At 58.8% G+C, this 27,659-nt stretch overlaps 3 protein-coding genes, 1 long non-coding RNA gene and 1 pseudogene across 19 annotated transcripts in view; 4 read left to right on the top strand and 1 right to left on the bottom strand.

Moving 5' to 3' along the window:
• The window catches only part of HDAC8 (histone deacetylase 8), a 31,605-nt gene extending 30,171 nt beyond the window's left edge, over positions 1-1,434 (top strand). For 9 of the 10 annotated variants that reach the window (XM_087748165.1, XM_087748167.1, XM_087748166.1 and 6 more), the window contains one exon: positions 891-1,434. In XM_087748165.1, coding sequence (XP_087604291.1) covers positions 891-913 — 23 coding nt within the window. In that variant the 3' untranslated portion in view covers positions 914-1,434. The remainder of the gene's footprint in view (positions 1-890) is intronic. The other variant, XR_015702469.1, reaches the window with a different exon arrangement.
• Positions 1,435-3,069: 1,635 nt separating this feature from the next.
• Positions 3,070-3,821, top strand: CITED1 (Cbp/p300 interacting transactivator with ED-rich tail 1). The gene is made up of 2 exons (XM_087749112.1): positions 3,070-3,207; positions 3,345-3,821. The coding sequence occupies exon 2, from the start codon at positions 3,357-3,359 to the stop codon at positions 3,819-3,821; it is 465 nt and encodes a 154-aa protein (XP_087605238.1). The 5' UTR covers positions 3,070-3,207; positions 3,345-3,356.
• A 1,278-nt stretch (positions 3,822-5,099) lies between these two features.
• RPS4X (ribosomal protein S4 X-linked) lies at positions 5,100-9,578 on the top strand. The gene is made up of 7 exons (XM_087748351.1): positions 5,100-5,169; positions 5,378-5,455; positions 6,033-6,213; positions 6,661-6,758; positions 7,863-8,034; positions 8,654-8,811; positions 9,416-9,578. The coding sequence occupies exons 1-7, from the start codon at positions 5,167-5,169 to the stop codon at positions 9,515-9,517; spliced, it is 792 nt and encodes a 263-aa protein (XP_087604477.1). The 5' UTR covers positions 5,100-5,166; the 3' UTR covers positions 9,518-9,578.
• A 386-nt stretch (positions 9,579-9,964) lies between these two features.
• On the bottom strand, positions 9,965-11,639 carry LOC148056612 (uncharacterized; annotated as a pseudogene).
• A 7,586-nt stretch (positions 11,640-19,225) lies between these two features.
• Positions 19,226-27,449, top strand: LOC148056611 (uncharacterized). Of its 7 annotated transcripts, XR_015702457.1 has the most exons (4): positions 19,226-19,353; positions 20,443-20,501; positions 21,361-21,460; positions 21,989-27,449. It is a non-coding gene; the product is annotated as an uncharacterized LOC148056611 (long non-coding RNA). The 7 variants fall into 7 exon arrangements; XR_015702455.1 differs by having other exon boundaries at positions 20,443-21,460; XR_015702456.1 differs by lacking the exon at positions 19,226-19,353 and having other exon boundaries at positions 20,245-20,501.
• Positions 27,450-27,659: the final 210 nt, after the last annotated feature.

Raw genomic sequence — 27,659 nt, 5'->3', positions numbered from 1 at the left:
CTTGGATTTAGTGGTTTCAGGGCTTCTCAAGCCAGGCATTGTTGTTGCTGGATGCACATTAAGGATCCACCAAGGAACCTGTCCTCCATTAATTTCTCTATTCCTTTTCCAGACTTATTTAGACTTTGGGTGTCCACAGCAGTGAGTGTCGTGGCTGGTGTGTGGAAAGCTACTTTCTTTTGTGTAAAACTGGGTGTTGGGTAATTTCACTGAGTGCTATCTTGTTCTTGTAAATGAGAAACAGCAAGTAACTAGTTCCTATTCACCTTCCCAATGCCAGTCTGTGATTTCACAGACCCTTGTTGCACTTCCGCCGCCATCTCTTTTCCAAGCTGAAGGGCCTCAGTCTGCTTTGAGCAGACTAAGATGGGGCTTTGAGCAACTTCATCTAATGAAAGATGTCCCTGCTCACGGCAGGAGGGTTGGACTAGATGGTCTTCAAAGGTCCCTCCCAACCCCCCTGACCTGTCCAGGAGGGTAGAAGGAACAGCATCGCTCCAGAGCTGGAAGGGAGGGCTCTATGCTGCACACTCCTGGCAGTGCATCCAGCCCAGAGGAAGGACAAGGCAGCAGGGAGTGAGTGTGTGCTCCTCCAGTGCTGGCCCATGAATCCTGAACCAGCGATCAGCCTGCAGGTGAAACTCGTAGTGGAAGCAGTGGCAAGGTCTCCCTTTGGTAGTTCCCCAGGTCTGGCTGGGAGGAGGACAGCAGCCTCTGCGAAGGGTGCGAGGGGCCAGCAGGGACCAGGGTCTGCGCTGGGGCTGGGATTCCTGTATTGCTGCCCGGTCCGTCAGGCATAGGGGTGACACCCCTGTCCCTGCCTGGCCAGGCCACTCCGTCAGGCTGAAATATCAGTGGAAATATCCATTTCTGCCTCCTTTTATTTGCAGGGAATCTGAAGCATGTTGTTTAGAGGAGAAGGAAGTCTCAGGTTTCCGCAAGAGCATTTCCCATGGGGAAGACGGCGTGTTTATGTGAGCAGCTGGTGAAATTTGTGGCTGTGGGAGAAATTTGGAAGAAATTACTGTTGGTTGGTTGATTTTTTTCTCTTTAAAGAAGAAAAGCTGCTGTGCACTGCGAGCACCGTGGCTCTCCCCAGGCAGGAGTGTGGGCCCTCCCGCCACAGCCTTCCAGTGCCGGCAGAGCCTCCCTTGCTCCTTTCTCTTTCCTTTTTTTAACACCACAGAGTTTATTCTCACAACTGCTTTTAAATGTTTTTTAAGAGAGGGGCTGCTCAGAGCTGTGAACCCTCCCCAGATGGAGCCCAGCGCCGCATTGCCTTCCCGGAGGAGCATGGCCTCTGAGCTGCCCACCCAGGGAGCGGTGCTGAGGGCCAGCTGGGGCCCGGGGCACACGCTGTGCCTCTTACAGAAAGGCACGGCCATTGTGTTTTTAACTGGGAAATTTTTTTTAAATAAAGTATTTGAAATACTCCCAGCCCTTTCCTTTCTTCCTGCGCCCACCCTGCCTTGCCAGTGCTCTTTTTCACAGCACTTCACGTGTTCAGCAGAGGTCCAGCCAGCCCTGGAAAGCAAAGATCTGCAGTTGCGTTTGTGACCGTCACTTCTAGCCCCATCACGTAAAGGCAGCACAAACCCCCCACCCTGGGCGATGGGTGGGCTCCTGAAATCCTGTGCGGAGGGGCCAGACCCTGGGGATGTTCTGCCGAGTATCGAGGGAGATTCAGGGCAGGGTGGCAGCTCCTGTCCCAGGAGATCTCTGATGAACCTCCAGATGCTACGGCGCCCCATGAGAGCTGCTGCTCAGCATCTCAGCGAGGCGTCTCAGCAAGGGCACAGGTACCTGGGGCAGATCCCTCCTGGTGCCTGGGACCACGGAGCCTGGCCTCTGCTGCCTTTGTCCCTTCCTTCACCTGGCCTGCAGAGCTTTTATTTGTGCCATTTCTTTTTAAAGATGTCCAGTTGCTGTGGGAAAGCATATTTCCTGTTGCTTTAATTAGATTATGCTGGAATAAATAGCAAGACGAAGGGACCCCAAGCCTGGCCTGGCTTTGTTTTGATCTCTTGTTTTTCACTGCTGATCCAAACAACAGGAAATCCAGCATGGAGGGAGTTCAGCTGGATGTGGCTCCCATGTCCCTGCGGAGTGACTGCTGACCCCCTCCTGCTTCCCCCCGTCATCCCCCCATCCCCCGGTGCCTGCTGCGGTGGGGTAGGGGGAGACCGGCCTTGCGCGGTGACTGCTGGCAGGAGGCTGGCGCTGGCACCGGCACAGCAAAGGCTCTCGGTGCCCAGGGAGACATCAGCCCTGGGGATGGTTCAGCCAGGAGAAAAGTGGGGTATGAGAGAGCGGAGAAGCTGGCCAGCATCCCCTCCAAGCCACCTTGGGGCCCCACGTGCTCTGTCCCGGCAGCAGGCACAGACGGCTCTGCGAGCTGTTCAGGAACACAATTGGGAAAACAAACAAACAGTAGGAATCCCCCCAAGTGTCAAACATCGTGTCGCTAAATGGGGGTTAGGTGAGGTGCAGGGAGAGCTGCACCTGGGGATGGGACTGTAGGGATATGGCACCCTAAACCAGGCAGGTTGCCCACCCAGAGACAGCTGGGGAAACTGAGGCACAGGGTAAAGCACCCCCTCTGCCATCTCTGTCCACATCCCCGAATGCGGAGGGACAACTGGAGCTCAGCTTGGTGCAAAGCAAGAAAAGTGCAAAAGGTGGGATAAAGGCTCGGGGGGTACCCCCAATGCCCCCTCAACAGACGCCCTCACACCCAGATCCCCCTCCGGCGCGCTGAGGGCACCAGCCCACGTCACCCTCGTCAGCCCCTGCGCCAACTGAACCCCCTTCTTGCCGCCCACCATGGATAGGTGTTACAAGTGTGTCCCAGCCTGGATGGGGGAGGCAGGTGGGAGACCACGGCGGGTGTTGGGGGTGTCCAGGCTGGATGGGGTGACATGGCGGGTCCACGCCTGAACGGGGAGGACGCGGAGGGACCGAGCCTGGAAGGGGGGGGCACCGGGGGCCGACCGGGGGCCGGCCGGGGGCAGGCGCTGCCGGCGCCGCCCCCGGGGGCCGTCCCGCCCCGTCCCATCCCTCCCAGCCCGCCCCGTCCGCCCGCCGGCCCCGCTCCGCTTCGCTTTTCCCCGCGGCCCGGCCGCACCGGAGCCGCTATAAATCCGCCGGCGGCGGCAGCTGCCCGGGCCGTGCGGGGACCGGAGCCGAGCGGGGAGCGGGGCCGCCCAGGTAAGCGCGGGGGGAGCCGGGGCCCCGCTCCCCGCCCCGCTCCAGCCTCCCCCCCGGCTGGGGACGCCGCCGGACCCCCCATTCACGGGGGGGGGCGGGCAGCCCGCGCCCCGCTGAGCGCCGCCGTGTCCCCGCAGGCCCCGGAGGAGATGAGCTCGCTACGGTCTCCCCCCCGGGGCTCGAAGGACCGCGAGGTGGCGGCGACCCTGCCCTACCGCTCCGGCACCGGCACCGGCGCCGGGGAGTTGCCGGCCGCCGCGGGGGGGGCTCCGCCGGCTGCCGCCGCCCCCTTGGCCCTGCAGGCGGGTCCCCACCTCCTGGCCAGCATGCACCTCCAGAAGCTCAACAGCCAGCACCGCGCCGCGGGGGGAGCCCGGCGCCCCCGGGAGCCCGGCCCACCGCCCGGCTGGGGCCTGGGGACGCAGCCGCGGGGCGCGGGGAGCCGCCCCGCCCCGGCCGCCGGCCCCGGCCTCATCGACTCGGACCCGGTGGACGAGGAGGTGCTCAGGGCGCTGGTGCTGGAGCTTGGCCTCGACAGGGCGGACGAGCTGCCTGAGCTCTGGCTCGGCCACCACGAGTTCGACTTCCCCGCGGACCTGCCGGCCGGCTGCTGAGGCTGGAGGGCGGCTGGCGCAGGGGGCGGGGGAGGCTCCCGCGTCGCCCCATCCCACCGGGGACCCGCGGTCCGGTGCCGCTGGGCGCGGCGAGCGCCCCGGCTGCCCCACGGGGGGGCGAGGGCCGGCGCTGCGGGCGGGCTGGGGGCGCGGGGAGCGCTCGGGGCCCGGTCGAGGGTGGGGCGGGGCCGCCCTCGGGGCTGGAGGAGGGGTGGGGCCGCGCTGCCCGCCCCCCGCGCGGAGCCGCCTCGCTGGGAGGCAGGCGGGGGCCTCAAGCTGCTGTCTAATAAAATCTGAAGGAGCGTTGTCCCCCCGGCTGCGTCCCTTTCCCCGTCCAGCTCGGCGCTGGGGCGGGGACGAGGGGTCCATCTCCGCGTGGGACCCCGTGGGAAGCGGCCCGGGGTGGGAGGAGGATCTGCCCGCCGCAGCTCCCGTGCCTCCTCCCGGCTTTACGGCAGCGCCAGGGGTGCCGCCTGCGCGGGGTCCCCATCGTGTCACCCCCGAGGGTGGGACCTCTGTCCCGCCCGCGCCCCGCTGCGGGATGATGCTGCGGGGACCCGCCGGGGGCCGCCCGGTGCGGGGCCGCTCCACTCGGCTGCCTGGCGGGGCGCGGGGGGCCGGGGGTGCCCCGGTACCGCGGGGGGACAGGCCAGCCTCCCCGGGGAGCCCAGCCGGGGACCGCTGGCCCCCGAGCTGCCTTCGGGAGCGGGCGCTCAGGCCCGGAGTCGGGTTCGGGGGGCTGCGTGGCGTCCCAGCTCCACCCCGGGAGGGGCCGTGGGCGAGGGGAGTGCGGTGGCCCGGCACGCGTGTCCCCCCCCCGGCTTGGCTCCCGGGGCAGCCGGGGCACCCGGAGTCTCCGAGCCCCCCCGCCCCGCGCCGCAGGGGAGGGGATGGGATGTGCCACCCCAGACACCCTCACACCCTCTCCCAAACCGCATGGGCACAGCGTGGGGGGCTGTCCCATGGCACTGGCGAGGGCCAGGAGGGATCCCGTCACCCTTCCCCCGTGCCCCCCCGGCACCGACACAGCCGCCCGCTGCCGGGAGCGGAGGAGGGCCCCCGTCGAGGCCGCTTACAGCGGGGAGCGGACGGGGCACCCAGCCTCGCTGGTGGGGGCTTTCCAGACCCCTCCTCCCCTCCAGAGCCCCCCTCCCCGCACATCAGCGGGGCCCCGCGGGGAGCGCACGGCCCGGCCCGCGTGGGGCGCCGGGCACCGCGCCTGCCCCGGCACCGGGCGGCGCTGGGCCTCCGGGCCGGCAGGGGGCGCCCCCGCGGCGCGGCCGCCGCGCCCGCGGATATCAGCGGCGGACCGGAAGCGGCGGCCCTTTCCCGGCGGAGCGCAGCCATGGTGAGAGCGCGGCGCGGCCGCTCCCCGCCGCCATCCGCTGCCATCCGCTGCCCGCCGCGGGCCGCCGCCGCTCCCGCCGCGTCGAGGGGCGTGGGAGGGAGCCCGCCGCCAGGGCTGGGGGGGGTGGGGGCCCGGGGGGGCCGGGGAGGGGCGGCTGAGGAGGGCGGGCCTCGCGGCGGCCCGTAACGCATCCCGTCCTGTCCCGTAGGCTCGCGGCCCCAAGAAGCACTTGAAGCGCGTGGCTGCGCCCAAGCACTGGATGCTGGACAAGCTGACGGGCGTCTTCGTGAGTGCGGGACGGGGATGGGGCCGGGGCCGGGGCCGGGGCCGGGCTGCCCGGGGCAGCAGCCTTTCCCGTTCTCCGCGGGCCCAGGCGGCTTGGCAGTCTCTCCAGGCGGTGCCAGGGCCCGGCGGGGTCTGCGGGCGTGCTCAGGCGCGCTGCTCGGGGGGTGGCGGTGAGCTGGGGCAGCTGGGCAGTGCGGGGGAGAAGGGGGTGCTTGCTGTTACGGGCCCTGCAAACAGCTTTCGTGTTTACCCCGTTTGTAAGGGATATGCGGTGGGGTCGTTGGCTGCTCTCTTTTGACCTGCTTGTTGTGGTGTTTCTCTTTCACTGGGGTGGGTCAGTAGATGGTTGTACTGTGTTGGGAGCACTGCTTTGTGAGGCTGGCAAGACTTGGGGGAAAGGTGCTGTGAACACCAAAAAAAGATATCTGCAGCCTGTCACTGCCTACTTAGCAGTTAGGCTCCACACGGCTGTCCTTAGGTGCTGCTGCAAGAGTTGTCGGAGCAGTAGCATTCTTTCTCTGGGGACGATTGATGCTGCTGTTGTGCTTGAGCACCCAGCAGAAAGCTTCTGTTTGCAGGCACCCCGTCCATCGACAGGCCCTCACAAGCTGAGGGAATGCCTTCCGCTCATCATCTTTCTGCGGAACAGGCTGAAGTATGCCCTGACAGGAGATGAGGTCAAGAAGATCTGCATGCAGAGGTTCATCAAGATAGATGGCAAAGTCCGCACGGACATCACCTACCCTGCGGGCTTCATGGGTGAGTGGGGAGGGCTGGGGCAGGTACCTTAGGCAGCTCTGCTGCACTGGGCAGGGGCTTGTTTTGCAAGGCTGGCATGATCTGGGGGGAAAGATGCTTTCCTGGTGGAGTTGAAGAAAAGCTAAGCATAAGCAGTTGTTGCTTAGTTTGGAGTTGTGCACTGCAATGAATACCAAAGCCAGATACCTGTAGCCTATAACTGCCTGCTTGCATATGCGTAAATTGCTGTTCAGACTTCGGCCTTTTGGCAGTTTTTGCTAATTTGCACTGTATCACAGTAAAAGGTGTGAGCCTGTGGTCAGGAAGGAGACACTGACCTCGTCATTCACGCCTGAAGCATTGTTCAGCAGTCCCTAGTCCTTTTTAAATGTGAACTTCGTGCTGAGTTACAATGTCAGGTAACATAGCTGATAACAGCTGCTATTTTATTTCCCTCTCTGAAATCAGATGTCATCAGCATCGAGAAGACAGGCGAGCATTTCCGCTTGGTGTATGATACCAAGGGCCGGTTTGCTGTTCATCGCATCACAGCTGAAGAGGCCAAGGTGAGGGGCTTCAGCTTGGCGTAAGTGCGGGCCCAATTGGGTTTGGTCGGGCCAGTGTTTCCTCTTTGGCATCTCCTGAACAGGAGCTGTTGGCTTTCTTTCCTGAGAGCTGAGTCCATGCCACCCTTGAGAAGATCAGGGCCTTCAGGGTTGGGGTCCGAAGCCTTTGGCAGGGGGAAGCCTTTTGGTGACGTGAGAGCAGCTCCCAGATGACTGCAGGTGCATTGTCTGGTGCTTGAAATGACCGCTGTTGGCACAGGCTGGGTTACCATCACGGGGAGCTTTGGGGCAGGGGTGGCTCTGCTGTGGTGTGGCGAGCCTTAGCGTAGGGCTCCGCAAGCGAACAGTGGTCAGAAACATGGTACTGCCTGTGGTGGAAAAGCCGTGAACTCCTCCTGTCTGTTACAGAAGTGTTTACAAAACTGCCCTCTGGCCCTGGGTGTCAGGGAGCGACTTCCGCACATTTTTCCTTAACCCAAGCACATTGTCATGCCTGAGCTGCGAGTCTGCACTCTCCTTCGTGTGTCCTTCCTAAGGGCAGGCTGTGTGGGCATGCAGTGATGCTGAGGGGAGAGCTGACTGTGCTGTAGCCGGCTGTGGTGCGCGTTTGGGGCCTCTCTGCCCCCCCGTGATACGCTTTTACTTCTGGCTACCACTCTGTTGTCCCATGAGTCCCAAAGTGGCTGAGAAGGAGTCGGGGGTGAAAGGCAGGAGGGAAGCCAGGGTGCCCTGGAGGAGGGATACAGATCTCTCCGTTGTGTGACCATGGGCTTCAGGGCAAAATGAGGAAATTGCCCTGGCATAGGCTTTCCTGGGAAAATGCAGCCAGCGTTTGTGGGGAGGCCGAAATCTGGGGTGGGCAGCTCTTCCTGAAGCGGAGGCATTTCCCAGTGGGGCTGTAGCATAACCATGTGGCAGCCCGACGAGGGGGATTGCTGGGGCAGTGAGCTGGGCAAGTTGCTGCTTGGGCTCCTGTTGCGAGCCCTGGGGTGTCACTTGGGGTCTGAGGCCTGCAGTGGCTGGTGGCTCTCTGGGGGACAAGAGTCCTCTGGTCCACGGTGCCACTCGCTGCCTTGGCTGAGCACTGTTGGGTTTTGTTTGCAGTACAAGCTGTGCAAGGTGAGGAAGATCTTTGTGGGTACCAAAGGAATCCCTCATCTGGTCACCCACGATGCCCGCACCATCCGCTATCCGGACCCCCTCATTAAGGTGAACGATACGGTCCAGATTGACCTGGAGACAGGCAAGATCACAGATTTCATCAAGTTTGACACAGGTAGGTCTTGCATCACACTTAAAACACTGTACTCTTCCCTACCATGGGGAGCAGTGTAGAAGTGAAATACAAATGCGAGATGTCTTTGCTCTAAAGTAGAGAGGCAGGGGTGGCAGCCTTAGGAAAGGGCTTGTTTCCCTGGGGCATCTCCACTTGCAGCTGGCACAGGGACTTGGAGCGATTCTGAGAGCAAGCAGGCACCAGGTAGAAGCAGCGAGCTGGTGGAGAGGTTGCTTGAGCCCGGCTCTCACAGGCCTGTGAGCAGAAAGTTCTGGGCAGCCCTAGAGAGATTCCTGGCTCTTGGCTGTGGGAGAAGGTTTCAGTTGCAGAGCCATGAGCAGTGCCAGAACAAGTGGTACAGGGTCACCTCCTTGGTGCTGACACAAGCGAGAAGGTGGTGGGGAATGGTTGGTACGGGCCTTGGGGCCAGAGTGCTGTGAGGCTCCTGAGATGTTCCTGTGGGACGCAGGTGTCACCAGGTGCTCCGGTGGCCGCTCTGTGGGCCACTGCGGCTCTGTCCCTGCCCTCTCCAGCGGTGCTCCTCAAAGAGCCCACGCAGAACGGCTTCACCACAGCACCTTGTGCCAGCTCTTGTCACACCCGTCTCCCTTCACTGCAGGTAACCTGTGCATGGTGACCGGCGGTGCCAACTTGGGCCGTATTGGGGTGATCACCAACCGGGAGAGACACCCTGGGTCATTTGACGTGGTTCATGTGAAGGACGCCAATGGCAATAGCTTTGCCACCAGGCTCTCCAACATCTTCGTTATTGGCAAAGTAAGCCTGCGCGGACACAAGGCGGGTGGGTTCTCCCCTGTTGTTGGGGGCTGCTGGCTGAAGCAGAGAGGCGTTGGTGTCTTCTGTAGGCAGCTGCCTTCCCACGCGGTGAAGCTCCAGTGCTGGCACCAGTTCTGGCTCCACTCCCTGTGGTTCTGCCTGCACTGCACTGACCACTCTGGGAAGGGGAAGCATCGTAAATTTAGGAATGGGGCCGTTTTCAAGAAGCAGCCCTGTGTTTTTTTTAAACTTTCAGTGCTCAGAGCTTGATGTGACCTGGGCAGCTGCTCTGACTGAGAGCACCCGCCGCCCCAACGCCTCTGCTCCCTCACCATCCCCGATGGGCTCTTTTGTCTGGGAAGGAAAGGGGGGTGCTGCAGTTTTGGCCAAAGTGCATTCTTCATGGCCATGAGCGAAAGAAGCAGATGTAGGCCTGTACGCTTTCGGCACCTTCCTAAGGGGCTCCTGCTGGGCCAATGCCAGGGCGATGTGTACGTGGCCCAGTGTGGGCAGGGGCTGACTGCTGCTGCTTTTCTCTATGAGGGAGAGCTCTGCCCCTGTCCAGGTTCCATGATGTGAGGTGGCTGCTTCTCCTTTCCTGCAGGGCAACAAGCCGTGGATCTCCCTGCCCCGTGGAAAGGGCATCCGCCTGACCATTGCTGAAGAGAGAGACAAGAGGCTGGCGGCCAAGCAGAGCAGTGGGTGAACTCCAGCTCGGGCCAGCAGTGGTCCTTTCAGTATATTAATTAAACCGTTTACCAAATGGCTGTGTGACTGGCTGGGCAGCATCCCAGGGCTGGGGGGAGCCGTGCCGTGCCAGTGCGAAGCCACGCTCTGCTGCTCTCTGGAAGGGCTGGCTTATCTGGGGAGATTGCTGGCGACCTGAGCAACTGCCAGAGCCGTCTTGCAGAAGGGCAAGGAGGAGCGGTGGGAGAACCTCCAGGCTGCTCCATCCCTGGGAAGGTGTTGACACAAACGCTCCTGGACATCGTTCCCTGGGACACGCTGGAGGAGCAGGGGACAGGGAAGACCATCTGGGCTCTCCCCAGACCAACGGTGCCAGACAGGCTTGAGGCCCTCTGGGATTGCCCCCGGCCGTGAGACTGAGCAGAGAGGGGAGGCTCTGTGACCAGTGGCAGGGGTGGGTGGCACATTGCCCGGTTGCTTGGGCTCTGGGGGTGGTGGCTTTCGGGGGTGGTGGCGCTTGGCGTTCTGAGCCCGGCTGGTGTCTTTTTACTGGGAGGTCCATCACGGGCTGCTCTTGTTCAGTGCCTTTCCTCCGGAGGTGGAGCATGTGAGGATCACGCTGACAGCCAGGCAGCTCTTGGGAGGGCCTTGGTTTGCGCAGAGGAATGGGGGGCCAGGGACCCCAGGAAGTCCAGCAAAGGCAAGCACCACACACAGCTCGGGCATTGTGCCTGCCTCCGGTGCCTCAGCACGCCTGGTGCTGGCCACGCATGCCTGGCTCACCTGGTGCCAAGGGTCCCAGGCCAAGGGAAAAGCCACTGCATCTCCTTCATTGTCCACTGCTGGGGCAAGGTGGGGTGTGCCAGCATCTGCCAGAGGGTTTTGAGGCAGCAAAGATGCCACTTCACCCTCTTGTGCTGCCGGGGATCCAGTGGTTGTGCTGGCCTCTCCTCGATGGTCTCCAGACATGGGAGAAGCCATCTTTTCTCCATCCTCACATGCCGCTGGGACGAGAGGGGCTGTGCTGGCCTCTCCCTGAGGCTCTCCAGCCGAGGCAGACTCGGTGACCTGAGGTGCTGTAGGTGTTGTTGCTGCCATCTCCGCATCCGTGCTGTGTTCCAGGTCCCACTGTTCCTCCGGCTGCTGGCCAGGTCCCTGGATCGCAGCCGCAGCCTCGCCCGGGACCTCGCTCCCGACGCACTGGGCTGTGTCCTGCAGAGCGGCGGCGCAGGCTGTGGGGCTGCGTGGGGCAGGCGCCTGGCTCTCTGCCTGTGCTGCTGTAGCCTGCTCACCAAAGACAGGAGAAGCTGGTGCCTTTGCCTCTTCTTGTGCCGCAGGAGCGAGAGGTGCGCGGTGCTCCTCTTCCTCAGGAGCTCCGGCCAGGGCAGAAGCTGCCGGCTTGGCGTCCATGGGACCTGCCGGGGCAGGAGACGTGCTCTGCAGGTTGCCTCTCCTGCTGCCTCTGTGCCCATGCTGCTGGGCCAGCCAGGCTCCTCCTGGGGACCAGCGCGGGGGTCCTGGAAGAGCTCCAGCACCAAGGGGGTGACCCAGATGCTGTTGGCGGTGATGTCTTCCCCTTGGGACAGCTCTGTGTCACTGTCATCTTCCCACTCCTTTTCCTTGGCTAAGGCCCCTGGCTCCTCCTATAAATACATTAACAACCAAAGGAGAGCTAAGGAGAGGCTCCCGTCCTTTCTTGGATGCAGGGGGAATGTAGTGGCAAAGGATGAGAAGGCTGAGGTGCTTCATGCTGCCTTTGCCTCAGTCTTTCATAGTCAGAGCAGTTGTTCTCGGGGTATCCAGCCCCCTGAGCTGGAGGACAGGGACAGGGAGCAGAATGAAGCCCCCATAATCCAAGGGGAAATGGTCAGCGACCTGCTACACTGCTTAGACACCCACGAGTCTGTGGGGCCGGATGGGATCCACCCCAGGGCATGGAGGGAGCTGGCAGAAGTGCTCAGCAAGCCACTTTCAATCCTCTATCGGCAGTCCTGGCTAACTGGGGAGGTCCCAGCTGACTGGAGGTTAGCAAATGTGATGTCCATCTACAAGAAGGGCCAGAAGGAGGATCTGGGGAACCACAGGCCTGTCAGCCTGACCTCGGTGCTGGGGAAGATCATGGAGATCATCTTGAGTACCATCATGCAGCACGTACAGGACAACCAGGTGCTCAGGCCCAGTCAGCATGGGTTTATGAAAGGCAGGTCCTGCTTGACTGACCTGATCTCCTTCTGTGGCAAGGTGACCCACTTAGTGGATGAGGGGAAGGCTGTGGATGTTGTCTACCTGGACTTCAGTAAAGCCTTTGATGCAGTTTCCCACAGCATTCTCCTGGAGAAACTGGCTGCTCATGGCCATGGATCTCCCTGCCCCGTGGATCCCCTGCCCCATTCTGGGGCGAAGGATTCTGGGTACAGAGGAGCAGTGGGGGGACCACACTGTTGGGGGGAGGGACAGGGGAGGATCCAGGCATCTGGATGCTCCCCCAAAAAAATTGAGGGGGGTCCCAAGGGACCCAGCAGCAGGCAAGAACACCAACATGAACCACAGGGTCTGTATGCGTAACCCAAAGTATGGTACAGCCGTGTAGTGCACAAGTGAGCGAGGCTACGTGTCTAGGAAGCCTTGTCTTGTAAGAGTCATAAGACAGACCGGAGGACAACTGAGTGACAGAAGAGGAAGGAAGGAGAGAAGGAGAAAGAAGGGTCTGAACTGGCCAATTCTCCCGGCAGTGCCAAGAGCGAGAGCTGCAGTGAGTTCTGGAGGAGGCGGTGTGGTTAGGCCCGGCTCCCCGCAGGGGTCCTTCAGCCTGAGGGGTTTGGAGTTCGGTGCTGATGATGCCGGAGAAATAAAGCCCGAAACGGCAATAATAAAGCGATGCCCTGCCTGTGCTGGTGCTGCCCTGCAGAGGCGTAGGGCCGGGCTCTCCGCAGTCCCCAAGCACTCCCCGAAACCGTGTGTGAGGCCCCGGGGGTGCAGGGCTGAGGGGTGGCTGTGCGCCCCCCCCAGCAGCGCACACGGGCACTGCCACGGGGGCTGGAAAGCAGAGGGGGTGAGCTGGTTCGGGACCTGAGCAGGGAGACCAGGTCTTCTGGTCCTGGGGCTTGATAACAGGGTCATGGAGCTGATTTTGGGGCTCAGAAACCAATTGAGTTGTGTGGCCTTGGGCTCAGAAACAGAGGTCCAGTCCTGCATGTTTGGGACTTGAGAACAGGCTCAGCAGCTGGGTTTTTGGACTCAGAAATAGCCGCTAAGTGAGCTGGTTTGGGGGCCAAAAGCAGAAGCGTTTGGCTGGTTTTGGAGGGGGGTGGGAGGATGTTGGGGGCTGCAGAGGAAAGCAGAGAGTGGGCAGGGTGTGTGGACCCTCCGCAGAGTGGGGGTCTGGTCGTGTCAGAACCTGAAGTTTGGGAGGCTGGCGTGCACCAGGCTGAACTCAACGTCTGAGGTGGTCTCCGGGGGGGAAAGGGCACTTTACAGGCCCTGCACGCCCTGTTTGAGTCCAGCTTTTCTTTGTGCACTGCTTAGAATAGTTATTAACTAATTAATAATACAAACTAATTAATATTTCTACAATGTACAACTATGATGTTTAATCCTAATCCTCAAGTTTTGACAGTGATTGATTCACGACCTTGTCAAAAGCCCAGACTGTTGCAAATAGCTGGAGCTTGTAGGGAGAAGGAGCTGAAATCAACTGCAGCTTCAGTGCAGAGCTGGGGCTTCAAGTAGCCAAAACTGTAGAAAGCAGGAGTTGTGGAGAGAGATGGGGTGTCCACTGTCTGGAGCACGCATTAGCCAGTGGCAAAGTTACCTACAGGTATAATGAGCAGGAGCTGCAATTAGCTGGAGGGTCTATTTGCTGGAGCATCTGTCGGCTGGACTCCACTCCTGGCATGGCAGGGCTGTCCCCAGCAAGCAGCTCCAAGCAGCAGGGAGGCGAGTCATCCTTCTGCCAGCGGGGAGACCAGTGTCTTCCCTCGGGAACTAAATCCATGCCATGCGCCTCTCTCTGCGTGGAGGGTCCCTCCCGGTACCGTTCCTGAGGGCAGAGGTGAGGTGGGGGTCCCCCGGCTGTCCTGGGACAGCTGCGCTGCGAGGGGCCATGGGTGAAGTAGCAGCACGAGGCGGCGGTGTCTCCCTGGTACCTGGCAAAGGGGAGAGAAACCGGCTGGCCAGAGCTGCCAAGGTGCACGGCCTGGCCCATGCAGCCCCTCTGGCAGAATCCTCCCCTGTGTTTTCACCATTGGCTGGGTGTGACAAACAGGTTGATTTTTTGCCTCCTCCTATCCCAGCGTCACCTTCTGCGTCCCGGGAAGAAAATCCCGCGTGGGTGATTCCGCTCGGCGCTCAGGTAATCGCGTGTCTGGGGCTGCGGGAGCGGGGAGAAACCCTTGCCGGGTCAAAGACGCTCCAGGGGCGCCACATCAAAGCCAGAGGAAAGGCAAAGCCGCTGCCCGTGCAGAAAACCCGATGACAAATTGCAGCTGAGAGAGCGCGCCGCCTTCCTGCAGTGCTCCCTTGGCAGTTTCGGCTGTTTGCCTTCCGGGCAAAAGAACAGACTTTCCTCTAGGAGAAATGAAGAGCTGCCTGTTCCCTTCTTTAGGGTCCGGTGTTTCTCTTCTGGTCGGTCGTGCTACTTTGATGGGCGAGCTGGAAATAGCCTGTTGTTTTGATACGCAGAACTAAATTGTTAGTAATATGTGCTGCCAGTATGCTTACTTTTTGAGTACCTAGATGCCACTTGAAATGTAATGAATGCAACAGATCATCTGCACCTCATGCTCTGACAGGACACTGTGCTGAGACAAGGATGAGCTCCCAAAGAAAAAAATACAAGGTCGTGGGGTTTTTTTGGTTGTATTTTGGGGGGCGGATTTAAAAGGAAAAAAAGACTGCAGTGTTGACTGGTGGCAGCCTGCAGAGCTCTTTTACTGCCTGACCTCTCCTATTTCTCTCTTGAAGTCCTCTTTTGTGGCTGTAATTGTCGTTTGGAGAAATTCAGAAGACCAGTTCAGGCACTTGCCTGTATAAAGTGAATTGCTGCGATTTGTCCTCTGGTTTTCCTTTTACCCTCGAAAGCGTTACGCTTCGCTTCCAGCTTTATCGACCGAGCCAGCAAGATGCGCAGGAGCGTGAGGACCGTAGCTGTTGCGGCGGATCTGTAAGCGTAGATTCTGATTGCGGTACGCCCTTGTCCTGCAGCCTCGCAGGGTTGTCTCCCTGCAGCCGTGCCGTAAGGAAGGGGTGAGACGTTTTCCAACGCCGGCAAGAGCGCGTACTTTTACGCGAAGAACGTGTTTGGAATCGTACCGGTTAGTCTTCATGCTGATTGGAAGCGTTCAGGTCGCTCTAGCTTTTAAAGGACGTCTTGTGTTTTGAGCTGACCTGCTTACCTCGAATCCTCCTTGAGCTCAACTGCTCTCCTCTCCCTTGCTCTGACTGAATTCCTCTACTCGCTGCTGTGCTATTTTTTTCACATGCGGAAATATCGCTTAGGATTTTTGTTTTTCAGGTGTCTCGTTGCAGGCGTCTCGTGATGCTCGCTAGGTCCCCCCCGGCCCAGGTTGGCCTGCCGGTCGTGAAGCGTCCCGAGGGTAAGGGGCCGGCCCCGTGCCTGGAGGCTCCTGGCTCTGTCTCCGGCGGGTGCCCCGCGGGTGCGTCAGCGAGGGCTGTCTGGTGGGGAGAGTGCCGGGCCAAGAGGGAGCGGGGAGGTTCGCTGCCCCGGGGAGCCCGTCCCAGCGCGGGAACGGAGGGGGAGCACGGCAGAGCAGAGCCTGAGCGAGAGGTGCGTCACCGTCCCCTGGCAGGCTCCCCCCGCGGCGTGGGGCAGCCGCCGGCTTGCGGGACAGGGGCCGGGGGGGGCTGCAACCGTTTGGGGGGGCTGCCCCCATTTTATTTCTCTGGCGGAGCTCCCCTTTTGGGGGGCGGCCTACATATGTAAACGGCATTATTAAAGTAGCGAGCTGCCGGTCGGGGCTGTGTTCCTTGTTTTGTGCCTTTTTTGGGGGGGTGATGAAAAAGTGTTGGAGGGGCCTGGGGGGTGATGATGTCATTTGGGGCACCCCAACGTCCCTGGGGGCGGGGGGTGTGATGATGAAACAGAGGAGCAGGTGAGTGGGGGATGAAGGTGTCACGGGGAGGTTCCCCCCCAGAGGAGGGGGGGTCACAGCCCCAAAATGCCTGAAAACTCGTGTGTGTGTGTGTGTGATTAAAAATGTTAAAAACTGGAAATACGGGTGCGAGGCATTGCAGTAGAGGAAAATCTCTCGCCTTTATATATATATATATATTGAAAAATAATATTCATTTCTATATATATAGAGAGAAAAGGATTTCAAAATACAAACCTGTACCTGCTACGTTCTAGAAATTATTAAGAAATCTAAATGGAGATAGATAGGGTTTTAAAATAAAAAAGAACTTGTCTATATGTGAAGAAATAAAGGAGTTTAAAACGCAAAAAGAGATGATGTAGATGAAGGAATTGAAAACAGAAGAAAGTCTGGATAGGTAGAGGTATCTACGCTTACCGTGTGTCACCGAGTAAGCCAAAGTAGGTCGTCTGTGTAATGGAAGTAAAGGTTCTATGGAAGTGTAAACAGATAACTAAGTCTAAATAGACAGAATTGTAAGTAGATACCGAAGTCTAAGATACCAAAGTGTCAAAATATCCAAGTCCAAGAGCAAAATAGCCAAGAGCAACACGGTTTGGGGCTCCCAGGAAAGCCGAATCCGCCTGGATTTGTGCAGCTGGAAAGCAAGCGCGCGCGCACACACCCACACCACCCCCCCCCCCATTTTAACGCAGAAAACCAAAAATGACCCATTGTTATGATGTGGAAAAGCGCCGGAAAACCCCAGAACTGAATATTCTGGAAAAGCAGAAACCCCCAAGTTTTGTATGATGTAAAAGATAAAACAAAACAGAACAACAACAACAAAAAAAACCAAAAAAGCAAAAAAAAAACCCAAACGCAAAACCCGCACCAATTTGGGCCAAATTTGGGGTGAACCGCTGGCAGTTTGAGGGGCATTGCTGGGGATTATCTGGCGTGGATTCCTTCTCCGGAGCGGACTATCCGTTGCGGCTTATCCCAGGTGAGTTATCTGCTGTGGATTATGCCGGGCGGACCCCCTGGTGCAGGTCATCCCCACCCGTGTCCCCCCGTGCACCTTTCTACCCACACACAGCCGCTGTCCGTCCGTGTCCGTCTCCGCCCCCCCGTCCTCCTCTGCCTGTCTCTGCGCCCTCCCAAGTGCTCTCCACCCAAACGTCCCCCCACACAAGGTTTTTCCCCCCGTGCGGGTTTTTTGCCCCGTGACGTGCCCCCCGCGTCCCCTGCCCTCCGGTCTCGTGCCCCCGCTCCCCTGCTCCCCCCTCCCATAGCTCCTTTGCTTCTGGACCCCCAGCTCCGCACGGGACACGGGCAGCCTGGGGAGCTTTGCCCCGAGCCATTCCTTTCCCCTCTGGGCAGCAGCGGTTCTGCCGCTGCTACAGGCAGGCGCTTTCTGGACGGGCGAGGGGCTGGGACGACCGGAGGCTGCTGCACGCTCCAGTCCGACTGAGACGCTGTTCCCGGGGGACCTGGCGCAGGGAAAGGCGAGGGACTCTCCGCGCTGCCGGTGACTCTTCAGAAGGGAACCGCGCTCTGGTTTTAGCGGCAGAAGGTGTCGGTCAGGCAGCCGCGTAGCACCGTGCTGAGCGATGTGGCAGGCGCCTGGCTTGGTGGAGTCCAGGCGTGTTTCTCGCCTCGCAGTCTCGATGCCCAACCAAGCAGGGGGTTCAGGTTCCCAAAGCCTTTGGGCGTGGGAGCAAGATGACAGCTAGGTGTCTAGCAGCACAGGATTTCAGCCGTGTTGCTTGCTGCAAATGGCTTGCAGGCCAGGAGATGTGGAGAGGGGTCTGAAACGAAGAAAGGGAGCGTGGAAGCGATTGTTTTAAGGCGGCAAATGAAGCAGCCGAAGGAGGCGAGCGGCTCAGCTGCCCCCTGGGCGGACCGGCCCCTCCAGCCTCCCGAGTCTCGCGCGCTGCAGGCGGCCAAGCGCGGGCGCCGCGCGTGCTGGCGGGAGCGGCAGGGAGCGCGGAGCTGCGCTGCCGTCCAGAGCAGCGAGGGAACTGGCAGGGCTCTACGGCCGTCTGGTGCGGCCAGCTGAGGGGCCGCCGTGCCCCTTTGCTTTCCCTGTTTCACGTCTCATTCCTTTGCACGCCGCAGGGCAGGGCGGTAAGTAACATGGCGCAGCGTCTTGTTTAAGCGGCAAGCCCTGCGCGGGAAGCCCGGTGCGTGTGCAGGATGAGCAGAGGGCACCGCAGCAGAGCCCGAGGGGCGCCAGCGTATCGCTCGCTCGCAGATCGCGCGCTTGCCCGCGGTCTGCTCGCATGCAGCGCTTCCTGATAATCGTAGCTGCCCCTCTGACGCAAAGCAGCTTTCAGTGCCTTGAGGATGCCATCGGTGTCGCTTTTCTTTTTTTTTTTCACTAAAATCTCTCCAGGGTCTGTTGACTCGCTGGTGTCACTCTCCCACCCCTGATGCCACATGCAGATGAATCCAGCACTCCCGGGGGCTTTTTCTGGGGGCAAAAAAAGCCGAGGCAAGGCAAAGGTATTGACCAGGTTCCCTGTGCTGCGTCCCCCGGCTGGGTGCTGGGGTGGGGGGCGCGGAGAGAAAGGGCCAGCAGCCGCTGCAAGCTGTCAAGTGCAGAGGACTGAAATGCTCGAGCCGCTTGGGTGCTTTTTGGTGGCGAGGCGATGGCTGTGGCTGCGTGGGCTGTGAGCGGGAGCAGGGGCAGAGAAGGGCGAGGCTTGTGACACCCCCCGCCCCCCCGTAAGGCGGCGGCGGCGGCGGCGGCGGCTGCGGGCGGCCCCAGGCGGGCCGGGGGGCGAGTCCTTTCTCCCCGCGGGGCGCGGTCGGAGCGCCGGGCTTGGTGTGGTGCTGCCGCCTGGCGGCCAAAAGCGGGTACTGCAGGGCGGGAGCCGCGCAGGGGCGGTGGCGTCCCCGTGGTCGCCGGTGCCGGTGGCCGGTAACGGGCATGCGACAGCGCGGTGGCCGCGGGGTGCTGCCGCCGCAGCCGTTGCTGCCTCCCGGTAAGGAAGCGCCGCTCTCGCCGCACGGGAGGCGCTTGCCGCTGCTAGCACTGCCGCGTCCGCCTCCGCTGCAGCCCCGCCCCGCGGCGTCCGCCTCCGCTGCAGCCCCGCCCCGCCGAATGCCCCGGTCCTGGTGTGGAGCGGCCCCGCCCCTAGCGCCGGGCCCCGCCCCTGGATGCCCCCGGGCAGGGGAAGGGCACCACCCCTAGCGACAGGCCCCGCCCCTGGAGACCACGCCTGCGCACTGTGTTGGGGTGGAGCTTAGCCGCGGGGGGGCGGAGCCTAGCGGTGGTAAGGCGGAGCTTTGCCGTGCAAGGGCGGAGCTTAACCGGCGCATGCGTGCTGTCTCGGGGGCGGAGCCTTGCCGGGGGGGCGGTGCTTTGCTCTGAAGGGCGGGGCTTTGCCGCGGGTGGGCGGAGCTTGCCGTGTGAGGGCAGAGCTTAACCGGCGCATGCGCGATGCGTCGGAGGGCGGAGCTTTGATGTGAAAGGCGGAGCTTCATCGGCACATGCGCAATGAGTTGGGGGACGGAGCTTTGCTGCGGGGGGGGCGGAGCTTTGCCGTGGGAGGGCAGAGGTTTGCTGTGAAGGGCGGAGCTTTTTCTGCGCATGCGCGCTGTCTCAGGGGCGGAGCTTTGCTGCGGGTGGCGGAGCTTTGCCATGGGAGGGTGGAGCTTTGCCGAGGGGGCGGAGCTTCACGGGCGCATGCGTGCTGTGCGGGAGCCCGGGGCGGAGCGGAGGGGTCGTTGGGCTGCGGCTGCAGGCAGGGAGGAGGTGAGCAGGGAAGCCCCGAGGAGGGCGGCGGTGCCTGGGGGGGGAGCGGCCGGGCCGGCGGGAGGCACGGAGCGGGGAGGGTGCGGTGCCGTGTGGGAGCCGGGCGGGTGGGGCTTCCCGGAGCCGGGCGAGGGGGGGCGCGCCGGGTCGGGGCCGGTGGCGAGGTCAGCCCGGAGCCGTGCGGGCGCCGCGCCGGTCCGGGGCCGGACGGCGGGGGGGCGCCGCGCCGAGCTGAGCCGCACTGATTCGATGCTGGGCGGGCGCCGCGCCGGTGCGGGTCGGGCGGCGGAGAGGCGCCGCACAGAGCCGCGCCGCTCCGGGGCCGGGCGGGCGCCGCACCGCGCTGCTCCGGGGCCGGGCGGCGGGGGGGCGCCGCGCCGCGTCGGCGCCGGGCGGGGGCGGGCAGCCGGAGGTGTTGGCGGGGGCTGCCCGGAGCCGCGCTGGGGGCTCGGCGGGGCTTCCACGTGCGGCGGCGGCGGGGGGAACGGTGTCCCCGCAGGGTCCCAAAGCACGGAGGGCTGCGTCCCCTGGCATCCGGGGCTTTTGGTCGGTCACGTTGGTTCCCCGGGGCATGCCGGGAGGTGTAGTTTCTAGGGCCGTGGCTGCCGGGCAAACCGCTTCCTTTTTTGCCTCCTCCTTTCCCTTGCCTGCGGGGGAGCGGCGGGCCGGCGGGAGGCACGGAGCGGGGAGGGTTCGGTGCCGTGTGGGAGCCGGGCGGGCGGGGCTTCCCGGAGCCGGGCGAGGGGGGGGCGCGTCGGGTCGGGGCCGGTGGCGAGGTGAGCCCGGAGTTGGGCGGGCGCCGGGCCGGTGCGGGGCGGGGGGGCCCCGCGCCGAGCCGCGCCGCTCCGCTCCGCTCCGGGGCCGGGTGGCGGGGGGGAGCCGCGCTGGGGGCTCGGCGGGGCTTCCACGTGCGGCGGTGGCGCGGTGAACGGTGTCCCCGCAGGATCCCAAAGCACGGAGGGCTGCGTCCCCTGGCATCCGGGGCTTTTGGTCGGCCACGTTGGTTCCCCGGGGCATGCCGGGAGGTGTAGTTTCTAGGGCCGTGGCTGCCGGACAAACCGCTTCGTTTTTTGCCTCCTCCTTTCCCAGCGTCACCTTCTGCGTCCCGGGAAGAAAATCCCGCGTGGGTGATTCCGCTCGGCGCTCAGGTAATCGCGTGTCTGGGGCTGCGGGAGCGGGGAGAAACCCTTGCCGGGTCAAAGACGCTCCAGGGGCGCCACATCAAAGCCAGAGGAAAGGCAAAGCCGCTGCCCGTGCAGAAAAGCCGATGACAAATTGCAGCTGAGAGAGCGCGCCGCGTTCCTGCAGTGCTCCCTTGGCAGTTTCGGCTGTTTGCCTTCCGGGCAAAAGAACAGACTTTCCTCTAGGAGAAATGAAGAGCTGCCTGTTCCCTTCTTTAGGGTCCGGTGTTTCTCTTCTGGTCGGTCGTGCTACTTTGATGGGCGAGCTGGAACTAGCCTGTTGTTTTGATACGCAGAACTAAATTGTTAGTAACATGCGGTGTCAGTAGAGTTCATTTTGGAGCACCTAGGTGCCAGTGGAAACGTCAGGAATGAAACGCGATGGAAACCGATCTTTAAACTTTAGTTTTCCTTGGTTTTTCTTTGCCATCAGAGCGTCGATGGCACGGTGGCCTGTGGCTCGGTGCACGTTCTGTTCCGTGGAGCCTTCGGTCTAGGACTTTGAAGTAACAAAGTTTGTCCTTCCAGAAAAGGGCTAGTCGCTCCTAGGATTGAGGTGTGGGCTTGGAGAGTCTCTTAAGCACGTGCCTAGAATTAAAGCCGAATTTCACTTCGTGTTGCTGCTGTTTGTCTTCACTTTCATTCCTTTCGCCACGGCTCCATCGTGAGCGGGAGCTCTGAATCATCCCTTTTTTTCAGTCTCGCACACGTTTTTTTACCCAAGGAGGTGCTACGTTTAGAAGTTAAGGAGTTTTCTCACAAACGCGTCGGTCGATGCAATTGCGTTGTGATTGTTAAAACCCCCAAAATAACACCGGTCTTACAGATCTGGCCTATTTCTTCTGAACACGGATTCGTCGCGTGCAAATCGGGATACAGATCGTCTGCGCTTCCTGCTCTGTGGAGGACACTGTGCTGAGACAGGGGTGAGCTCCCAAAGGAAAAAAAATACAAGGTCATGGGGGTTTTTTTGTTTGTATTTGGGGGCGGGGGGGGGTGTATTTAAAAGAAAAAAAAAAAAGAGTGGAATGTTGACTGGTGGCAGCCTGCAGAGCTCTTTTGCTGCCCGGCCTCTCCTTTTCCTCTCTTGAAGTCCTCTTTTGTGGCTGTAATTGTCGTTTGGAGAAGTTCGGAAGAGCAGTTCAGGGACTTGCCTGGGCCCGTGTGCTAGTAATACCAGGAAGGGAAACGCTTGAACCGGTAGCAAAGAAGTTGGCTCCAAGTAGAGGTTCTGAAGGAAGAACAACGATAACAGGAAGCAAATAGCAAGTTACCAAAAAATGGGCGCGTGTCAAACGCCTCCGAGTTTTATTGCCGAATGTTGTTTGGCAATATGTTCCAAAGGGCTCTTTTTTCCTTTGCTCGGCTGTAGCCTTCGCAGGACTTCACAAAACCGGGCAGCTTGGGACTCCTCCCCAGCTTTATGCTACAGGTTTTTTTTCCTCTCTCAGCAGAGTGTCAGCTGCCGCCGTTTCACCGTGGTCGCCCTTTCTTCTGCCGTGAAAGCGCAAGACGGACGGAAAGGCTGCGTAGCGGTCTGCGAGTACAAGGTGCGTCCGCGATGCGTGTCCGCGTTTTTCCTAAGGCGCTTGTAGCATGGACTTCAAAGTTAACGTCAAGAATGCGCCAGCTCTCCTTCCTTCTGTAGTTTTTCTAGGAACTATTTTAGCGCAGATCCTAAAAGGAAAAGAAGGTCTGCGCTGGAGCGTGTTCTGCCTGTGCAAAGCCGACTTCCCTCCGTTTATTTTGCCTTCCTGAAAGCGCAATCTTCTGTTTCTGTGCGCTTACTAGGAAATGATATCGGGGACAATAATTGCGTCCTAAAAGAGGAAAGACGCCGTTTGTAAGAGTTCAGGCGTTCAGAAGAAACAGGCTTTGTTTTCGTCATAGAAGCTGTGTGCTTTTTCAGTCAATAAGTTTTGAAAATATCTTAGAGTAGTACTTGAAAAGCTTACTGAGATACTAGCGTCCGTACTAAAAGCGATCCAGGTCCAAGGAGAGACGTGGACAAAAGAGGAGGAATCGGCCTCGAAAATTCGTGTGTGTGATTAAAAACGTTCAAAACTGGAAATACGGGTGTGAGGCATTGCAGTAGAGAAACATCTCTCGCCTTTATATATATATATATATAGAAAAATAATATTCATATGTATAGATACAGAATTCATATATATATATATAAAAAGAAGGATTTCCAAATACAAACCTATATCTGCTGTATTATATAAATGATTCAAAAATAATTTTCTGTCTTTTTCCGTTTTTTCCGTCTCCGTTTTAGTTCACCGATGCGGGTTTTTAAATCACTTCCTGATGTTCTTAATCACCGCTTCCTTTAAGCACTCTCCTGTCTCCTGTTGTCCTCTTTGCTGCCTTTATTCCCCTGTATTTATGTTTTAATTCTTTCTTGTCTTTCCTTAGGGCCCTCGTTTTTTGAATTTTCCTTCTCCGTCCCTTTAGTTCGCTGTCCTGTTTTTTAATTTTCCCATTTATTTCCCTAATCCCTGTTGCTTTTTCAGTGTTCTATGTTGACTTTTCCCCTTGGGGTTTAGTTGGGTTTAGTTGTTTCTTCTCTTCCCTTAGTGCCCTCGCTTTCTAAATTTTCCTTCTCCGAGGGAGCTCCCTGTCGCTATTGATTAAGTTTTTCCTTATTTCTTCCATCGCCCTTGCTGTTCAAAGCCTCCTGCTTTCGGCTGGCAGAGAGTTAAGGTTCTTCCTAGTAGCTGGCACAGTGCTGCGGTTTGGATTGAGGATGAGAACAATGTTGGTAACGCACTGACGTTTTGTTTGTCGCTAAGTAGCGCTTAGACCGCTCAAGGACCTTTCAGCTTCCCGTGCTCTGCCCGGTGCGCCAGAAGCTGGGAGGCGCCACAGCCAGCTCAGCTGACCCGCACCGGCCGAAGCGCTATTCCCTCCCGTGTGACGTCACGCTCGGTAGGGAAACGGGGGGTCGTTGGCCAGGAGTCAGCGATCGCTGCTCGGGGACGTGCTTGGCATCGGTCGGCGAGTGGTGAGCACCTGTAGAGTGAATCGCTTGCTTTGTATACTGTTATTGGTTTATTATTATTACTGCTAGTACTATTACTACTATTCTGTTGTCTTTTCCTTCAATTGTTCAACTGTTCTTCCTTTAACCCACGAGTGTTCTGACTTCCACCCTTCCAATTTTCTCCCCCGTAGCGGCTGTGTGGTGCTTAGCTGCTGGCTGGGGTTAAACCACGACAAAAGCTTCTGTCTACTTGTATTCCGTTTGCCGTTTCCCTTTTTTAATTCTTCCTTGTCTCTATTAGTACCTTTGCTTTTTCAATTGTCTTCCTACGTCTCTCTTTTAGTTCACTGTCCCCGGTTTTCATTTTTTTCTCTTTGTTGCCCTAATTCCCGTCATTATTGAAGTTTTTTGCTTTTATCCCGTTCCCTGTCTTTAGTTTTCAAGGAGTTGTTCTCTTTCCTTAGGGTCCTCCCTTTTAACAGCCTCGGAGGGGGCGTAGCTTCCCGCTGAGGAGCGGCTGGAGGAGGCAAGGTGGTTGTCAGCCGGGTCGTCATTTAATAGTAAAGTATGAAATGGCATGTTGGTTAATCATTTCCCGTTTGGTTTTGTGGGAGCTGTGCTGGCTGCCTTGAGAATCGGCCGAGAAGTTGAGGTGAGCTGGGTGGTAGAGGGGAGGCACACGGGGCTGGCTATTTCACCCGAGCGCCACGGGAACTTTGTGTCTCCTGGCATCCTAGGCGCACCGAGCGACAGCCGCAGCATCTTTCTTGAGAACAGGCGTGGAGCAGGGGAGCAGAGCGGTGCGGTGCTTTTGAGGAGGAGGGTGTCGCAGAAGCGGTTGGCAGTAACCAGACCGATGCTGAATACCAGCACTGTGTTTTAGTTTGTTAGTGTGCTGTGGGTTTTTGGGTTGGGAGGTTTTTTGTTTTTTGTTTTTTGGTTTTTTTTGAGATGATGAAGAAGAACTGAGTGAGTGCAGGAATGTTCTAGTTAGGTGTGTGGTGGTTTTCTTTTTTTCTTTTTTTCTTTTTTGAGGGTGGATTCAGATCCCTGGCCCTCTGAAAGCTCAGTTGCGGGGTGAGGGCTGAGGAGGTATCAAGGATAGGAATTGCAGGGAGGGGTTATAAAGCTGGTGTCGGGGAGAGGCCTGTCCAGGAGCAGTCTCCTTTGGGAAGGGAAAAGGACCGGGTTACTGTTCTTAGCACGCTGCTGACGTTGGCTGGGCAGGGCGGTTCCATCCTGTGTCTGTGTGTTCTGCTTTTGCGTAGTCTGTCTTCTGTGTCTCGTACCCTGGCTTTCTCGGGTCTTGATGTTTCCGTAGCTCTTGGTGATCATGGGGCCCCTCGGTAAGCCTCCCGAGGGTCTCGAACGCGTCGCCTCATCGGCATGGCGTTTCTTGAGCCCTGCTTATCTTGCCGTCGTAGCTTAAAGCGCGGACGTGTCCGGGAAGCGTCGCGTTACAGATGTTTCTGAGGGATCGTCTGTTGTGTGCTTTTTCAGTCGGTAAGTTTTGAAAATATCTTACAGTAGTACTTGAAAAGCTTACTGAGATACTGGCACCCATACTAAAAGCGATCCAGGTCCAAGGAGAGACGTGGACAAAAGAGGAGGAATCGGCGTCGCTTTCCCGGGAAGCATTGCCAGCCTTGTAAGTAGCGACAGCGAGTCCTGACGTGGTTTCGGTGAGTTACTGCTTCGGCAGCGTCCTTTTTCCTTAACCTACAGCGTGTGGTTTCTTACTTCAGTTGGAAAGAGATTTTTCAGAACGGAAGTCTTTCTCATTCAAAGAAGTTGTGTTTTATGAACTCCCCATCAGAGTGGGGATCTTCAGAGATGATGCGCTTGGCAGTAGAAGTCAGCAGCAGCGAGACTTTCCGCTCTCTTAAAAAAAAAAAAAAGAAAAAAAAAAAAAGACAGACAAGTCCGTTTGCTTCCAAAGACCCGAGCACAGCACGTCTTCCGGAAGTTGATAGCATCGCTGGTTCTCAGGTGCAACAGCCGAGATGTCATCAACACGTGTTCCTCTGCGTGCTTCGGTGCAGCCAAAAGCGTTAGCAAATCTGCCGGTCCTTTTTGGTAGCCTTAGGCATTGCAGCCCCGGGGATTGGATTCCGCCCGCAAAGTAAAACCGTATGGGGGATCTCTTCTCTCACTGATTTTTCTACCCTAGATGTAACTTTAGGAAAAAAAAAAAGTTAAAATTGTCTATACAAACTGCCTTGCATTGTTTCAACTGCAACTGCCAACTAGCTGTGGCGTTGTTTCAACTGCAACTGCCAACTAGCTGTGGCGTTGTTTCAACTGCAACTGCCAGCTAGCTGTGGCGTTGTTTCAACTGCAACTGCCAACTAGCTGTGGCGTTGTTTCAACTGCAACTGCCAGCTAGCTGTGGCGTTGTTTCAACTGCAACTGCCAACTAGCTGTGGCGTACAATTGCTTAGGTGTATTTGAGCCGTTAGGTATTTGTTCTAAACGTTGACCAGGAGAGGCAACTGAACGTTACGGGTTTCCTCCCCCCCCCCCCCCCCCCGCTCGTTTGACGGAGTGCTCTGAAGTACTTTTCTTTCTGTCTGGCTTTCAAGGGTGCGTTTCCCTGGCAGTTCAGTAGCATCTCTCTCGGGCAGCGCGGCTGGCCAGATGTCGCTCCTAATGACGTAAGGCGCAAAAAACCCCTGGTCAAATGATAACTGCGTATCTTGGAGACAGATAATCTGCTGGTATCGATTCACAGCTGTGCAAGTTAAATTAACGCAAAAGGAAAATCCAGCCCTTCTCCAGTAGAAGTATTTTTATTGGATGTCTGTAAGCACACGCACAGCTTTTTTAGTAGGAAGCGAATTGCTGCGATTTGTCCTCTGGTTTTCCTTTTACCCTCGAAAGCATTACGCTTCGCTTCCAGCTTTATCGACCGAGCCAGCAAGATGTGCAGCAGCAGTGCAAGGACTTGTACTCGTTTCAGCTGGGTTAGAGTGAAATTTCTTCTTAGTAGCTGGTATAGTGCTGTGTTTTGGATTTAGGATGAGAATAATGTTGATAACACACTGATGTTTTTTTTGTTACTGAGTAGTGTTTATACTAGTCAAGGACTTTTCAGGTTCCCATGCTCTGCCAGGTGCACAAGAAGCTGGGAGGGGGCACGGCCAGGACAGCTGACCTTGAGTCAGAGGGACTGCGACCTGTGGATGAGTCCACGTGGGAGCAGGACACCCCAAAGCGTCTGTGGACGTGGTAAGCCCATGCCAGAGCAGGTACGTCTCGAAGCATCTGTGGCCGTGGTTATGTTTGTGCCGCAGCAGGTATACCTCTGAAGGGATTGTGGCTGAAGGAGAAGGCCACGCTGGAGAAAGTACCCCTCGAAGCACCTGTGGCTGTGGATGAGTCTGCGCTGCAGCAGGTACGCCTTGAAGCATTGGTGGCTGTGCATGAGCTCATGCTGGAGCACCTCAAGGCGTGTGGGCATGGGTAAGGCCATGTTGGAGTAGGTTTACTTCTGAAGAGGACATGGCTGTGGGTAAGGCCATGCTGGAGCCAGTATATCTCGGAAGGCATTGTGGCCTGTGGAGAAGGCCACGCTGGAACAGGTGCACCTCTAAGTGACTGTGGAGAAGTCTGTGCCGCAGCAGGTATACTCCTGGAGAGACTGGCTCGTAGATCAGGCTCCACTTGGAGCGGGTAAACTCCTAAAGGACTGCAGCCCTTGGATAAGTCCAAGCCAGCGCGGGAACGGAGGGGGAGCACGGCAGAGCAGAGCCTGAGCGAGAGGTGCGTCACCGTCCCCTGGCAGGCTCCCCCCGCGGCGTGGGGCAGCCGCTGGCTTGCGGGACAGGGGCTGGGGGGGGCTGCCCCCATTTTATTTCTCTGGCGGAGCTCCCCTTTTCGGGGGGGCGCCTACATATGTAAATGGCATTATTAAAGTAGCGAGCTGCCGGTTGGGGCTGTTTTCCTTGGTTTTGTGCCTTTTTTGGGGGGTGAATTAAAAGGGTGGGGTGGAGGAGCCTTGGGGGTGATGATGTCATTTGGGGCACCCCAATGTCCCTGGGGGCAGGGGCGTGATGATGAAACAGAGGAGCAGGTGAGTGGGGGATGAAGGTGTCACAGGGAGGTTCCCCCCCAGAGGAGGGGGGTCACAGCCCCAA

The sequence above is a fragment of the Nipponia nippon genome, unplaced genomic scaffold (genome assembly GCF_047370975.1).
Source record: "Nipponia nippon isolate SJK-2023a ecotype South Korea unplaced genomic scaffold, ASM4737097v1 scaffold_12, whole genome shotgun sequence".
In the NCBI taxonomy this organism is placed as follows: Eukaryota; Metazoa; Chordata; class Aves; order Pelecaniformes; family Threskiornithidae; genus Nipponia; species Nipponia nippon.
Note: the sequence above shows the minus strand (reverse complement) of the source record. Positions and strands in the feature narration are given on the sequence as shown.

Bases quoted from the DNA above. Each gene is read 5' to 3' on its own strand.
- CITED1 (XM_087749112.1), top strand. From the start codon at position 3,357: ATGAGCTCGCTACGGTCTCCCCCCCGGGGCTCGAAGGACCGCGAGGTG.
- RPS4X (XM_087748351.1), top strand. The intron at 6,214-6,660 runs GTGAGTGGGGAG...CTCTGAAATCAG, and splicing joins CTACCCTGCGGGCTTCATGG to ATGTCATCAGCATCGAGAAG. The intron at 6,759-7,862 runs GTGAGGGGCTTC...TTTTGTTTGCAG, and splicing joins TCACAGCTGAAGAGGCCAAG to TACAAGCTGTGCAAGGTGAG.